Source organism: Monopterus albus, unplaced genomic scaffold (assembly GCF_001952655.1).
Source record: "Monopterus albus unplaced genomic scaffold, M_albus_1.0 scaffold143.1, whole genome shotgun sequence".
NCBI classification, from domain to species: domain Eukaryota; kingdom Metazoa; phylum Chordata; class Actinopteri; order Synbranchiformes; family Synbranchidae; genus Monopterus; species Monopterus albus.
The window spans coordinates 699070-716032 of record NW_018128023.1 but is presented as its reverse complement, the minus strand read 5'-3'; the positions used below and the strand labels follow the sequence as shown (position 1 = coordinate 716032).

The 16963-nt window shown below is 40.9% G+C and overlaps 1 protein-coding gene across 2 annotated transcripts in view; it reads left to right on the top strand.

The window, feature by feature from the left end:
- pals2b (protein associated with LIN7 2, MAGUK p55 family member b) overlaps nucleotides 1–16732 on the top strand; it is a 25677-nt gene extending 8945 nt beyond the window's left edge. The window contains exons 2-13 of one of the 2 annotated variants that reach the window (XM_020614267.1): nucleotides 2203–2254; nucleotides 8323–8441; nucleotides 8929–9081; nucleotides 10364–10516; nucleotides 10657–10884; nucleotides 11704–11835; nucleotides 11939–12035; nucleotides 12563–12631; nucleotides 12724–12885; nucleotides 12981–13183; nucleotides 13673–13801; nucleotides 14597–16732. In XM_020614267.1, coding sequence (XP_020469923.1) covers nucleotides 8325–8441; nucleotides 8929–9081; nucleotides 10364–10516; nucleotides 10657–10884; nucleotides 11704–11835; nucleotides 11939–12035; nucleotides 12563–12631; nucleotides 12724–12885; nucleotides 12981–13183; nucleotides 13673–13801; nucleotides 14597–14773 — 1620 coding nt within the window. In that variant the 5' untranslated portion in view covers nucleotides 2203–2254; nucleotides 8323–8324 and the 3' untranslated portion in view covers nucleotides 14774–16732. The remainder of the gene's footprint in view (nucleotides 1–2202; nucleotides 2255–8322; nucleotides 8442–8928; nucleotides 9082–10363; nucleotides 10517–10656; nucleotides 10885–11703; nucleotides 11836–11938; nucleotides 12036–12562; nucleotides 12632–12723; nucleotides 12886–12980; nucleotides 13184–13672; nucleotides 13802–14596) is intronic. The other variant, XM_020614269.1, reaches the window with a different exon arrangement.
- Nucleotides 16733–16963: the final 231 nt, after the last annotated feature.

Genomic DNA, 16963 nt, shown 5'->3' with positions numbered 1-16963 from the left:
GACCCCACGGCCCTCTCTGCAGAGCATTTACCACCGCAGGGTGCGTAGGAAAGCTGCCTCCATCTTCAAGGACCCTACTCACCCCCAGCATGGCCTGTTCACATCCCTACCCTTTGGCTGGAATTTCAGAAATGTGAAATGCAGGACCTCTAGACTGAAAAACTCTTTCTTTCCAGATGCCATCAGATTTCTAAACAGCTGACTCAGGAACTACCTCATATAATTGGACCTGTACTGTTCACACACTCATAATTACACACTCACTGCTGAATATTTGCACACACAGCTCCAATGTAGCATACATTCGCTCTTCATTGTATTGTGCTCTTGTTGTATTCTTCATTATGCTTCTCTCATTGGCTGTTTTGACCCTGGGGTCGGAGGCTGAGAAGTGTGAAATGCAGGACCTCTAGACTGAAAAACTCTTTCTTTCCAACTGCCATCAGACTCCTAAACAGCTGACCCAGGATGTACCTCATGTAATTTCATCTGTACTGTTTACATACTCATTTTGCACATGCATAATTGCACACTCACTGCTGAATGTTTGCACTTCATAGCTCCCATGTAGCATATATTCTCTGCATTATATTGTGTTATATTTTTATTGTGCTTCTTTCACTTGCTGCTTTAAAGTGCCTTAGATTTGTGTTACTGCCTATTTAGATTTGTTAATGCTCATCTACTTTACATTTCACTTGTATTGTGTGGCATTCACGTGGACAGCAAAATAAGAATTTCATTGTACAGGGAAACAAGTTTCCTAACTGTGCAAATGACAAATAAACATTTTGACCTTGTTGCCTCGAGTCCTGGCCCACCCGGGGCCTTTCTGTTTGGAGTTTGCATGTTCTCCCTGTGCCTGCGTGGGTTCTCTCTGGGTACTCCAGCTTCCACCCACAGTCCAAAGACTTGGAGCTTAGGTTGATTGGTGACTCTAAATTGCCCGTAGGAGTGAGTGTGGGTGTGTGTTGTTGTTTGTCTACTTGTCAGCCCTGTGATAGACTGTCCAGGGTGTACCCTACCTCTTGCCCAGTGTCAGCTGGGATAGGCTCCAGCCCCCCCTACCTGCGACCCTATTCAGGAATAAGTGATATAGATAATGGATGGATGGATACTTTAGTTTGACAGTCCATTGTTATCCTTGGATACAGCAGCTGACAGAACAGTCTCAACTCAGGGTCTATCTACCTGCTTGTTCTAGATCTTTTGATTATATTTCATGGCCCTCATCAGCAGACAGAATTTGTTCAGCTGTCATGGAAGTGCAGAGTGTAAAACTTACCATGGTTTGAGCACTTCTAATACTCTTTGTCCTTGTTAGCTCAAAAACTGATGTTGACAGTTCTTCATTGTTCTGATGAAGACCATGTAATACAGTCGACAGCTTCAGAAGCAATAAGAAAGCTTGATACAGTATGAGACTGTCATCTTATTCTGATAAAGATTTTTGGCTATTATTATTATTATTCTTATTATCATCATCATTATTATTAACATAAATCGACACTTTTAGCGAGGATCCATCAGTTGGTTTTTGTAGGATCAATGTTTTTTCCCCACAGGTACTGTCAACACAGGTGCTGCAAAGTATTTGTGTACACATAAAATGTAGGGATGACTGTTTCTAAAGCACTGCTTACTGCAAGATGTGCTGTTTTTGCATATTAGCCACCATGTCCAACTATACAAAAAATCCTTAATTAGCCAATATTAGCTGATAATATATTGGGAAAACCCAATATGATAAACATAGTGACAGTGTGTATGTATGTGTGAGTTTGCAAGTAGGGGTGGGAGGTGTATCTTTCTGGGAATGAATGCACACTGCTTTGTCACTACTTTCAGAGAATAGTGGTCATTTACTACTGTGCCAGCTGATGATCCAGGCATCCTTGGATAGCTGAAGACAATGAATCATGCTGGATGACTGTGCTTTGCTCTGAAAGAACAATGGCCTCAGTTTGCATGCAAGGCTCCTATCTGGCAACAGGACGACATAGATAGATAAAACAAATAATCCACAGGGAAAAAGAAGGAATCACTGGATGTGTGTGAGGGAAAAACCACAAGTGTGTATCTGAATGATTACATAAGAGTGTGCGGGAGGAATGATGAAAACTGGAATGCAAGTGCAGCTGAATATTCATGACTTATGCCTCACAAACTTTCACACATCTCACTCTCCATTTCTTTCTCCAGGTCTTCACAGTTGACTGATGAGCAGCCAGTAGGACTACAACGACGGGCAGAGGTAAACACCAGACCTTCCCATCTCTTCCTTAGTACTGACACACTGGTGTCATTTAGGGAAATATTTTTTGAGTGCTGGCATTTTGTCAGTCAGGTGGGAGAACTGCCAGACTTTGAAGCAAGAATGGGTGGAGCACTGCTCAAGTTCAGAAGTAGCTGGTTTTTCTATGAGGGCTTTTATGTTCTTGTGGATTACAAGGTTAATAAAACATTCTCTGTGCCAGACTGGTCATAATAATATTGATCTAAGCTGTATAATTGTAGTTTCTAGGTTTTTATATAACAAGGGTCTACATATATTCATTTGCTGCCTATGAATCAGGAAGTACATTTACTAACCTACTGGCTGCTGTTGGGTTTGTTCCAATGTTTTTGTCAGTGCAGGATGTATAAAACTGTTCAGACCTCAACTTTCAACGAGTTTCCATGCAGTGCTAAATGTTCTGATCTCAGGTTCAGAGTTCTTACTCATACAGGCGTCTCACAACTTGATGACCAGCTGTTTTCTTAAAATCTGTGTTACTTCCCATGATGCTTTGTCATAGCCCAAGTGCTTTGTTTTTTCCTTACTCAGCTGTTCTACTTCAGTAAACTGTGTGAAATTAGTTTCTAAAGAGGAATATTTAAGTTAACATTTTGGGGGAAAGACGTGTGACTCATCAACAGACTGCCTTTAGTTCTGTGGGAGAAATGTAGTGCAACATAGTAGTGTCTTGCTAAAGGCCATTTCAGCCATTGCCAAACCAGGTAATGTGTTGTACTGTAATATTAACTCTGCAGAGATGCCTCTGCATGGATATGATGAGAGAGGCAGCAACAGATTCTGTAATCCGGTGCTTCTGTGGCCTGATCAAAATCCCACGTCCTGAGTTGGGGGAGGGGTTGCCTAGTTGTGTTAGGGATGGAGTGCAGGGAGAGGCACGGTGGATTAAAGCATACAGATCTGCCGCTTGCACAGCTGTGTTGCCGTGGTGAAGGGGAGGAGCCTGTTTTTAGATCAGGCTAAACCCTGTGATGTATCAGCTACCACTATTGCTTTGCTTTATCATCCTGACAGCTTTGGTATTTCAACTGATGCAAGGACAGCCATACCATTTCTGCTTAGCTTTTGCAGATCAGTTGTGTTATGGTATGTTGCAGCGTATTAGCAGTGTTTTTGTTTTTTATCCATACAGCTCAAGAGGCAGCAGTGTTGGTCCTTTAGTCAGTTAGCCCAACACTTCAGTTGAAATTGAAATACCTCAACAAGATTGGATGGATGGCCTTGAAGTTTTGTGCAGACAATCATTGTCCTTTATAAGATAAATTTGAAAGAATTTCATCACCTCCTGACTTTTTATCAAGCATCACCAGCAGGTTCAGTTTCTCACCTATTCATTGAAAATCTCAGCATCTACTGGATGAAACTGCCACACAAATTTTATACAGACATTTATCTTCTAGATGGACTGAGACCTTAATGACTTCTGATTTTTCATCTACTGCCATCATCAGGACAAAATGTATGTTTGTCCAATAGTTTATGACCAAATTTTTGGAAATCTAATGACAATCCCATCAGCTTCAGCTATATTGTAGAAATATTAGCATGCTAACCTGCTAAACTAGAATGAACATGCTAATGTGTACTTGTTATTTAATAGCATGTTATCATTGTGAGCATGTTAGCATGATGATGATGGCACTTAGCTCAAAGTAATTCTGTGCTTAAGTGTGTGCTCACAGAGCTGGCTCTTGCCAGGATGGCCTTGATGCGGAGTGTTCATGCATTCATTTTTTGTGTAGTGATCACTTATTTCTATCATCTCCATATAAAAAGAAAAATATTTTTAAAAAGAAAAAAAGGTTCCTGTTATGAGAGTTATGCACCCAATAGATTGCCCAAATGTAGTATTTAAGATCAGGCATAGAAGAGGTCAAATTGTAGCCCAGAAAATGTGCATAATTCTTTCAGAAACTCAATATACTGACTGAGCCAGAAGCAGGATAAGAACCCGTTAATTTAAGGAGCCACAGAGATGAAAGAAAAAGTAAGAGACAGTGAAAAAGCTCCATTTAGGTTGACAAATACTGTTGTAAGGAGGTGGACAATGACTGAGTGAATACATATGAGCACACTAAGTAGTGTGAATGAGAAAAGGAGGTAAGCAATGGGAATGTAGGGTCAGGCCCCTTCAGTAACACTTATGTAAGATTACTTACATAATGACAAATTCAGCTGGGTGTACTGTATTTGTGTGTGTGGACTCTGTCTAGACAAGAGGGGCACCTTGACTTTGTGAAGGGTCAGGGAAACCAGAGAGGGGTTACTCAAGCAAGCCATCAACAGCAGTAGGGGATTGTGGGATTGTATGGATGTGTTTCATCAATAGAGGGGTGTTAGTGTTAGGAAGAGAAGGTATTAAAGCTGGAGTGGGGTGAGGCGATTGACAAGCATTGAACACGCGTCCACACCTGTGGTTTCACCTCTCTCTGTTTCTATTCTCTTCATTCCTGTTTCTGAACTCACCTTCAACTCAGCCTCTCCCATATTCTTAAATTACCCCCATTCTCTCCATTTCTCTGTTCTCTCCTCGTTTCTTGATACCCCAGATCTTAATCCCACTCTCTTGTCACTCTCTTTGTTTCACTCATTCTCTTTCCTCAATCCCCCTTCTAACATTTTCTCCTTTATACTTCTCTCTATGTTTATGGCAATTTAGAGTCAGCAGTGCTGGACTGCAGGACAAAACACATAGTTGCAGAACTTCTGGTGGCTTACTAGTGGTTAGCCTGGGTGTCACATATTTAGACTAAGAAAGATACTCTAGTCTTTTTGTTTAGAAACTTGAGATGGAGGGATTTATAGAAAGATTTTATAAAACACTTATAATCAGAAGGTAGTATTGCTTGTCAGAAGGCTCCTAGAGAGTGATGTGATTGCCAGTTTTTTAAGTTACCGTTGAATGTATTTGATCAGATGATCCTTTAGAGCGATGGTTCTGAGCACATATTATCTGGTGTACCCCACAGCAATGTCAGATGAACTTAAGTTCATCGACACCACCCGTCATGTTCCAGACATGTAATCTGAATTCATTTTATACTGAATGTTAATTTACTCTATTAATTATATAAAACATTAATGTTTTCATACTGTATATTTGAACTCAGTGCTTTAGTCATGTTTGCATATGTGAGACTGCCGCTAAGTAAAAAACGCTTTGAACCTACAGTGTTACCCAGGCTTTTTAACTAATTCAACCATTCATCTGATACATTTAGCTATTTCCGCTGTGTATTTTAACTGTGCTGTTCCACTAATTTAAATATCTGTTTCTGATTTCATTTGCCCATCAATTAAAAGTGTTAGCTTATTATTTTTCTGTGAATTTAGCATTAGCTATTGATTTCGTCCATTTATCTATTACTAAAGAGTTCAATCTTTTAGCTAAAAGCTTTAACTAATACAGTTGTTCATCTATTACCCAAAGGTTTTAGCTAACTTTTTCAACCATGGATGCATTCATTTTAGCTAATTATTAACTACTTTTTCACAACTTTGGGCAGAGAAATCATGTTTTCACTTTGATATTATGGGTTATTGAGTGTAGACTGACAGGCAAAACCTAAAACACAGTAAACTGCAAAAAGTGAAGGGGTTTGAATATGGAACTGTCCAGGGTGTACCCCACCTTTCGCCTGATGCCGGCTGGCATTAGCTCCAGCCCCCCCGCGACCCCGTTCGGGACTAAGCGGTATAGACTATGAGATGAGATGAGGTTTGAATATGTACCGAAGCCAGTTTATTTTGTCATGGGTTACTTTTGTGCCACTCAAGGTGCTCTTCTGATCTACATCTTTTGAGCTTCAAAATAATAATACCACATTAATACAGGATGTCAGGTCTTTTCTCATGGGAAACAGACATTTGTAAGCAGGGAGTCTGCGTAAGTATTTACAGCACACAGTGCTGGTAGGTGTACATAGAGGCGATGGTTAAACATACTATACAAGAGTCTGAGCAAGTCTAAAATGTGCAATGCTGTCTGTGTGAAAGAGAAAAAGAACATGCACACAATCTGAAAATACACACACAGATGCATCCCACTGTGTCCAAGTTCATATGCTGTCTTTCTGGTGACCTTTACACATTTGATCAGCTCATTGTGTCACTGCGTCCTCAGCCACAAGAATGTTTACTCATCCCAGCTCGTCCTCTGCTCCCTGCCACGTGTACATGACTCATCCACACAAATGACTATGTGATGCTTTCCCACCTAGAGAGAGACTAGAGAAAAACTAAATCCTCCTACCTAAAGTCTCTATAATCCTACAAAATATGGTGTACCAGCCACTAACCAGCCTCTTGCCAAGCCTGGCCTACAGACGTTGTAAAAGCTAACAGATGACAACAGTTGATAGTGTTTGTTTTCCAGCTGATTCATTCATCTACATAATGAATCATTCTGTTCTCACCTGCCGCTAATTCCTCCCTCTGGGGCATTTTAGTTTTGGCTGTTTGGCTGTCTCTCTCCCCATTTAAATGTGAAAACTGGTAGTACTGGAAAACACATTATGAAAACACATTGTGGGTGGCTGTGGCTCAGGGGCAGAGCAGGTCAACTTCTAATCACTGGGTTGGCGGTTCGATGCCTGGGGAGCAAGACATTGAACCTCAAATTGCTCCCTGTGGCCAGGCTGCCATGTTTCTCTATATGTGTGTAAATGGATGGCAGCAATTGTACTTTGTCCAGTATGGTAGAAAAGTGCAGTCTATTTACCTTGAAGTACACTGCAAACAAGTTGGTGTTTTAGTGGCTGTGTGATGGCCTTTGCTAGAATTACACTTCTGTGGTCTACACAGAAATAAAATATCCCATTCACATACAGTATACTATGTACTAATTGAAGTGAGTTTTGATTGTCTTCCTGTGCTGTCATGCAGTAAATAGTGTTTTAAGATACGATGCTATTAAGCTCTTCTATACCTGGTGTAACAAGTTTTGTGCTACAAAAGAAAAAAAGTTGAATTTATATTACAATTCCTTCTAAAACGTATACACATTCATTTTGAATGTGCCCAAAAGAAGCAAATGTGGAATTCATATTTTCACATATTTATCATCACTTGATGCAGTATGTCCTGTCGTCTGAGAACCACACGTGCATTCACATGTACTTGTAAAGGAAAGTTGTTTTACATTTTAAAAGTACACATACGTATCAAACATTAGACCACACCTCTCAGAAAGGCAGTGTTTCATAATTTGTACCTTCAAGGCTACAATTCAGTATGTGCCACTTTTTTCTAAATAGGAGAGTGTGACTTGACTTCATGACATAAAACATGAGTCAGTTTAAAGAGTAATAATGGGCTGGGAAAGCAAAACACAGAGTGAATCAACTGTATACAAGTGCTGACTGAACATATTTACTACCCATGCAAGTGTGTAAGGGAACAAATACACACACACACACACACACACACACACATTCCCAGGGCTGTAAGTGTATTAAATGGACTTACTCAATGGGCTTTGATACCCCAGGATTAGGGCGTTTGCTGGCTGACACATATAGTCCACACTGCTCCCTCTCTCTATCTGTGTGAACAGCGTACAGGACTCCACATGGTTAATTTGAAACCAAACTTCATTACAACTGAGCATTTGAATCATGGAAACCTGGAGATTTTGTGCCTATCTGTTGGCTCTGGTGGGGATCTGGGAACTGAATGTAAGCTCTAAATGTTAGCTCAGTTTGAACAAACCAGACTTGGTTCGAGAAGCTTTAATTTTCTGGGTCATCACCTGTGTGACTTGTGCTTACAACTCTGTATGAAGAGACTGAATGGACTACATTCATGGCAGATCAAGGTATCACATAATTTTAAGTATTTTGGCATAGATTTACAATAACTGGGTAAACAGAGGCTGGTACCAGTGTGTACTAGTTGCTGCAGTATTGTTAACACTGTTGGGTTTGTGTCTATGGTTTGTGTGACTTTCATATCTGGCTAACTCTTATCTTTCTCTCTTTCCATGTATCTCTGCATATATATCTTTGTCTCTCGCTCCATCCATCCAGCCATGCAGCAGGTATTGGATAATGTGGGTGAATTACCCAACTCCACGGGCGCCAAAGACATCGACCTGCTCTTCCTGCGTGGCATTATGGAAAGTCCCATTGTACGCACCCTGGCTAAGGTAGCACACACACATATATAGTTCAGGGTGAGCAGCACTGAGCAGACTAACGTCTAGCTAGCTCTGAGCCCCCACCCCCTTCTGCCAGCAGTGCTTTGCTTGCTGTGGCTAAGGGATTGAAGTGCAGTAAGTGCATGTATTGTTAATGCCTCTGCACACGAACTACTTGCCCTAACATACATCTTTGCTGCTGTTTGAAATCTAGTGAGTTCCCACAAGACATCCTGGTGTTACTTTCTGCTCCCTTTCAGCTACTCCCCAAAGTGCTGGAACTTGTAGAGATGACAGATGACTAAACATAAACAAATACTGCTTTGATTTATAACAGTGTAACATGAAAATACCTAGACTTGCTTCCAGTGCAAAACAACCCCACAGTAAATTGGCTTCTACACTGTGTGCAGAATCCAGGCTGTCAGCATTCCCCACTACTACTTTCCAACTGCACAACAAAAAGTATCTCCCTGAACTTGTCTGTCTTCCCCAGGCTCACGAGCAGCTGGAGGAAGTGAAGCTGGAGGCGGTGCAGGACAACAATGTAGAGCTGGTGACAGAGATCCTGGGTGACATCAACAACCTCAAGGTTAAAGATGACAGCGCTACAGAACTATCTAGGATCCTGCAGGAGCCACACTTCCAGGTAACTCACACAGCACACACATCATGCACTGCATGTTTAAATCCTTGTTCTGGTGAATCAGACTTTATTTCAGGACATGCTGCTAATGGATTGAATATTAGCTCAGTTGGAAAGTAATGTACAGGTGGCCAATGACACTATGTTAAAACACACATATTGCAACCTCTATGCTTTTAATATCACCAGTTGACATTATAATTAAATGCTTATTTTGCTGATCACAGTTTCCAGTAATTCAACCTTCAGCTGCCAGTTAACAAAAACCTTTAAAACCACATATGTACTGTAGCACTGTTTTCTGAGCAAATTAATACAAGAGTTTCTATGTTAATGTGTATATATGAGAACTAGGAACAAGTTCTGATGTTTTTCTTTCAGTAGTTCATCATATAGTCAATATGTTAAGTTCACCCTATAGTTGTAATGTTTTCACTGTAGTCACAGTAGCAGATGTTTTGGACCACATCCTCATGCATCAGTAGAACACTAAGCTCTATAACCAGACCTACTAGGGGCTTTATACACGCTACACCAATAGGAATTGGACTTCTGAGCCCAGCAAAGCCTGTGCACCAATCAGAGTCCACTGTGCTGTAAGCTGATGGATAAGACCCCATTGGCCTACTGAAGAGACGGGGGGAGAGAATGAGGGAAACCGATATTACATCACAAATTTAATGTAGTTTATAATGTAGATGTGTATTTTTTTTTATACCTACTGTGTCTGTTTGTGTGATTGTTGGCAAGATGTTTTAATTAGTAGTACCAGTAGGAGCTAATGAATTATATAGCAAAAATGATAAAGCACCAGAAAAAAGTTAGTTGTATTTAAGGCAACAATTTGTCATTGTTTTTCATTTTTCATTCATTAATACTGACAAGCATCACATTTTGACTCTGTCAAGGGTAGCACCAGTCACATTCTGGGGGTGGCCAGTTCCACGCCTGACCACGCTCTTGGCTTCACCTATGGATTTGTTTGAAGTAACACTATGTAACTTTTGCTAAACAGTGTTCACCATGGCCAAGTGACAATTACAGGATAACAGTAAATATGAAAACAACAGTAGGTAACATTAGCCATCATGAGCGGATTGTTATACCAGACTCTAGCTGCAAAATTCCTGAGTGTATGTAATTGACCAAGTGTGCATTTTATCGCTTAAAGAGTCATATTTTCATTTATAAGAGGAGAAAAGTGACTTTTCTGTTTCAAAAGTTAGATAGTATCCAAGGGTCATTATTCACTCCCTCACACTTTGTCCTCTATCCTTCCTCTCAGTCTCTTTTGGAGGCTCACGACATGGTGGCCTCAAAATGCTATGAAGTCCCACCCCAGACTGAGACAACCAATGAAGCAGCAGTGAACAGCGCTCTGATGCAGGCCGACGCTGTGCGCATGATTGGCATTCGAAAGAAGGCTGGAGAGCCCCTGGTGAGCAGAAAAGGATAGTCTGTGTGTCTGCATACAGTGTGTGTGTGGGGGTGGGTATTGCTGGGGGAGAAGGGGCTGAATGAAGAGGAACGAAAGTTGGTATGTAAAACCATCATCCTGCTCATTCCTCTTCCTCTCAGGGAGTGACATTTCGTGTGGAGAAAGATGACCTGGTCATTGCTAGAATCCTTCACGGAGGCATGATTGACAGGCAGGGCCTGCTCCACGTAGGTGACATTATAAAGGAAGTGAACGGAAAGGATGTTGGCAACAACCCCACCGAGCTGCAGGAGATGCTCAAAGATTGCAGCGGAGGAATCACATTGAAAATTCTCCCAAGCTACCGAGACGCTCCCGCACCTCCACAGGTACACGGACAACCAGATGAGATGATGATGTAAACACCAGCATTTATGTAATGAGTACAGGGCTGGTGATTTGTCCCGCAACTCTCCCACAATCCCCTGCGCAGGAATGTGGACCCTGGGTACACTATTAATAACACTCCACATGCTATCTAGGTCACATTAGCTGTTCCTGTCTCTTGCACACACCCCAAACATACACATTCCCTCACATGAAAAGTACTGTAAAACATGTTTTTAGATATTTCCCCTCATGCACGCACCACAATTTTCTGTCCAGCAAAATCGTGAACACAATGTGCATCCTAAACAAGTAGACGTAAACTTGGACATGCTTGCTGGGCTTAAATTGAATGAGCAGCAGGAGAACTGAATGAAAAATCCCATCCCATTCTGTGGCTCAGGGCGCAATGCATAATATATTTTACTGGCTTGTTTTATTGTGCATTCTGGCTGTGTGTTTAATCTAATACATCAGCCGGAGCACTTACCAGTCCTGGCAAAAGCCTCCACTGTTGGCAAAGCATGAACAACTGTGTCGTGTGCAGTGTGGGACGTGAGATGTGATGGGTGTGAATGAACTGCTGTTACCATATCAGTGTACTAGAGCTTGAGTCTTTGTTTTTATAGTTTGTGTAGGTGTGTATTTATTTATTTCAAGTGTACCAGACTCCTTTCTAGAGCTTGAGTCTTTGTTTGTATAGTTTGTGTAGGTGTGTATTTATTTATTTCAAGTGTACCAGACTCCTTTCTATAACAAAAAAACCAAATAGGTATAAATGAACTTCTATAGACTAAATGCAGTACATGTAATGGTCACAGGTGTATGTGCGGCCATACTTTGACTACAACCCAGCCAATGACAACCTGATCCCTTGTCGAGAGGCGGGGATGGCCTTCAAGAAAGGTGACATCCTTCAGATTGTCAACAGAGAGGATCTTAACTGGTGGCAGGTGAGCTTTCTTTCAGTTGCCTCCCTTATGTGTCTGTCATTGAATATTACATGAAGAATAAATTTTAAGACTTGTATATGAACTGATTTGTGATGTGTGCCAGGCATGTCATGTGGTCGGTGGGGCTACAGGACTGATTCCTAGTCAGTTCTTGGAGGAGAAGAGGAAAGCGTTTGTCCCTCGAGACTTTGATGGATCAGGTAGGTCACTGCATACATATCTTGGCATTAGTGTGTATAAACATTGTGGGTGGTACCTTGGTTAGCACTAAAACACTGAATAATTTCCAGTTTCTCTGAATTAATTTAAAGTCTGTCAGCTAGTTTGCTGCCAAACCTCTGTCACTTCTCTACTGCTTTTAAAACCTTATGGCCAGAAGACCCGGGTATAATAATGGCCCACTCCTGCCCCCTTCTGGTCAAATTCTGTAATTGCAAAAATGTACCATTGCATAAATGGTCTTATACTTGTATAGCGCCTTTCTATGCTTTTACAGCACACTCAAAACGCTTTCACATTATTTGGCCATTCACACTCCCAAACACTCACACATTCACACACTGGTGACATCAATGGGAGCAACTGGGGGTTCAGTGACTTGCTCAAGGACACCTCGACATGTTGACTGGACAAGCCGGGAATCGAACCGCTAATCCGCCGGTTAGGAAAGGACCCGCTCTACCTCCTGAGCCACAGCCGCCCCCAAATGTTCAGTCTTGTTTTGTAGGGATCCTTTGTGGCACCATAGCTGGAAAAAAGAAGAAAAAGATGATGTACCTGACTGCCAAGAATGCAGGTCAGAGGAGTGTCACACGCAACCCTCAGCTGACATCATAGTCTGTTTCTTTGACTGGCTGTAACAGTGCAATTGTGCATGTGTTTAAACAGAGTTTGACAGGCATGAGCTGCAGATCTATGAGGAAGTGGCAAAAGTGCCACCATTCCAGAGAAAGACACTGGTTCTGATTGGTGCACAGGGCGTAGGCCGACGCAGCCTGAAGAACCGACTAATGGTTCTCCACCCCACCCATTTCGGCACCACTATACCATGTATGAGATGTTCTGTTTTTAAAGTTTCTAGATTCTGTAACACTGAATGTTTACAAATGACCAGTTAACCATTTAACAGAATTTTCTCTGTTAAGACACTTCACGACGAGCCCGTGATCACGAGCTGGATGGCAACTCCTACCACTTCACCAGTAGGACCGAAATGGAGAACGACGTGAAGGCTGGCCAGTTCCTGGAGCATGGCGAGTATGACGGTAACCTGTATGGCACCAAGATTGAGTCCATCCATGAAGTGGTGGCCACAGGACGCACCTGCATCCTGGATGTCAACCCACAGGTAAGTGAAGACTGGGTGAAATGTTGTTGATGGTGCATTTAACACATATTTCAATGTCAAGAGAACAAGTGTCTGGATAAAAAGAGAGGACATTTAAATTAACTAGAAGTACCACTTGCAGTTGTACACCTCTGCCAGCCAATCAAATTCAAGGGTATGGCACAGAAGTGAGGCCACTGACCTTGACCTTTGACCACCAAAATCTAATCAGTTCATCCTTGAGTCCAAGTGGACATTTGCACAAAATTGAAATAAATTCCCTCAAGGTGTTCCTGACATATCACGTTCACAAGAATAGTCACAAGAATCATACGGACAACCTGAAAACATGTCTCTGGTCACGGCTGTCGTGGACGAGGAAGCATAATAAAGCAGGAGAAACTGTCTTGGGATTGACAAATGTTTTAAAGTGACAACTCCTTTGTATTACAGAAGTGTTATTCCTTTTTTTGTCTTGGCTGTAATGTCACCTCTTGTGTCTCTCTGTAGGCTCTGAAGGTACTGAAAACAGCAGAGTTCATGCCTTATGTGGTGTTCATTGCAGCGCCAGATTTTGATACACTCAAGGCCATGCACAAAGCTGTGGTGGACGCAGGCATCACAACTAAGCAACTCACGGTAGGTGAACACCCACAAACATACTTGTGAAAAAATATGTAAAGCACCTGAATTTACATTCATACATCCATATTCAGTTCACAGTGGAGTACAAGTATAAAGCGGCATAGGCTGAATATTTTAAATATTCAAGTGAAATAGGCTAAATGTCCAACAAAAGTGAAATGACCTCATTTCTCCCCAGACTGTCACTGTTGATGCTCTCCCAAATGTTTACTGGTCTGTGAAGTGGTGATACTGATTGATCGCAAAAGGTGATATGCGCAGAGGAGAGGGACACTGAAAAAAACCACATGAATTCTGATCTGACTGTTCTGACAGGGGTCACATGGTCATTGGATAGGAATCAGATCTAGGAGCACATATGCAAGTGGTCCAGATCCTGTCTGCAAACATCAGATTTGGTTGTTCACACATCTGAAAAGATCATATGTCATTTGGAGGGAAAAAATGGATTTGAGTCACTTTAGCATGTTGTCTGAATGTAGCATAAATGTCTTCAAAAGTTGTTTGGACATTGGACGAGATACACTCTGGACAATTTGCCAGACAAGGCTGACATGTAGACAACCAACCACACGTCTTGTCTTTGGGAGAAAGCCGGAGTACCTGGAGAAAACCCATGCAGGCACAGGGAGAACATGCAAACTCTGCACAGAATGGCACCGGGTCGCGAACCCAGAACCTTTCTGCCACTTCTTCATTCCTTTGTGCAGTAATACTGACATTTGTAGGAAATCTCTGGTGCACAGCTTGTATGTTTCCACACCTCACCTGTCTATTATATGTTGGCAGGATGTGGACCTGAGAAAGACGGTGGAGGAGAGCGCCCGTATCCAGAGGGCTTATAGCCACTACTTTGACCTGACCATCATCAACGACAACCTGGACAAGGCATTTGAGACGTTACACGCTGCTGTGGATAAACTGTGCAGTGAACCCCAGTGGGTCCCAGTAAATTGGGTGTACTGAGGATCAGCAGCAGTGCTACCAGTGTCCACCACAAGTGGGTCACCCTTGCCCACCAGCACGTCCATGTCTGACCACGAAGGCCAAAGAAGAAGAGGGCAAACATTCTTCTGAAAAATAACAAATAATTAAAACAGATACTCCAAGTGTTGCTAACTCTCGTCCTCGGCCTGCACACTGTGCAATGTTTTTTCTACTCAAAACTTCAAGGGAAAGAGCGTTTATTTATTTTCTAACTTTTTATGAAAGATCTTTCTATTCAATGTGGAATTCCAGTGAGAATGAAAGAAAAAAAAAATCTGGTCACATACTTTGACCGTATTTTTGCATTAATTTATTGCTATAGTTACACATCTTATTTTGTAGTAATTTCAAATTGATTTCAAATGTTGTCTCTTCCTTCATGGATACCCAGGATTTATGATCCCCACCTGAGCTCCAAAGTGAAGACAGTGAGAGACAGTGGATTAGAAGACCTTTGAGGAGTCATTGTCCAAGAAACCTGCCAGTGTCATTGCCATAAGCGACTTGTGTAGCTGTTTATTTTTTAAAATCTCTTCAGTACAATTAAGTCCTTTAGTGTTCTTGAGTAGCTGACTCTTAGCTCTGCTATAAATGTACTCCACATGATCAACTGAGCAGAAATAGAGGTTAAAAGGCATGTTTGGTCACAAACTTTACATCTTTTTCAGGTTCAAACAACATCTGTGTCTGTTAATTTTGTGTAGTTTTGCTTTTTTTACACTAGTTTTTCATCAATTTGATGATTTGTAGAGTGTAGTGTTTTGTCACATGCATTCGTTTTCTGTTTTAATTGCTGTTGTCAGCCTGTCTGTTTGATCATTACAATGTCATTGCCCATCATTTTTACTGTTTACAGAAGCCAGTTTGTTTTTACTGTTTTATATATGTGAATTTGACATTAACCCACATTCCCTTTACAGTTCTTAGGTGTTGACACATGCCAAAGCCCTAATCACCCTAAGTAAAGTTTAAAATTCACAATAGTTAAGTAGAGGTAGATTTTTTTTTAATTCACATTAATAGAAATTACATTATTTACCATGAGCCTTCACCATTTATAAACAATACATATCACACATTCCTTATGAGATCCATGTATGTTCATATATAGTATGTGCAATGTGGCTCATTGAGGAATGTACACTTTGTGTCAAGTGTTTGTCATATGTACAGCGAGGAACCGCATTTCCCTGTACAATAAAATTCATGTGTAATGTGCAATATGTATTGTTTTTAAATGCTGTAGGCTTGTCATGAAATAGGATTGGCCCTTCAACTACAGACTGTAATACAACTATAATTTAACATTATAAATGTGGATGTCATAAACTCAGCAAAGTGAAAGAGCAAACTTCTAGTATTATTGTATGTCTCAATGCTTTGTTAGTCTTTGTCAAAAAAAGAAAAATATTTTTAAAAATGCTATTAAGGTCAGACCATTAAGAATAAATGACCTACTAGACATATTCTCTGCAATATAGTTAACATTTCAAAATCCTGGGGTCAGTCTGTGCCACATTTTTAAAAACTGCCTTGATGTTTCACATCAACTTCATGTCTACAGATTTGTTTTTACATTTTTATCAGCAAAGTTATGATGTTATGAAGTTTATTACAACACACAAAATTTGTTTCATACACCTGTGTGTGTATATTATTTTACTGCATGTCTTACAAAATTAATAATTGGCATATTCTGACATAAGGCTGGGTATCGACACAGCTGTCTTCTTTTTTGGTGCAGCCTCCAACGTTTCTCTAGAACCAAGCATCAGCTACTGTGAAGTACCCAAATTGGCAACCAGTGGTTGGTGAGGTTCAGTCTTTTTTTTTTTTAAAGTTATTCTTTGGCCAGATTTTTCCTGATTTAACTACTGTACTATTTGAGAATAGAGAGCAAAGTCCTTGCATTTGTGGATAATTAGAATTCAATGGGCTTGTTTATTGGGTGGATGCTGTAAAGCATCCACACTATGCTCTCCTGTTCTTTATTTATTATTATTATTATTCTGGGATCTTCCACCCTTTTTTGGCACTTTATAAGTCCAGCATACTTTCAGCTATACATGCCATTGAGGTTTTGATCTGTTCAACTCATCCTCATCCCTACTTGTACTCAACTTTTTTATAACATTTATACTTTTTAATCTATTCAGCTTTATATTTTGC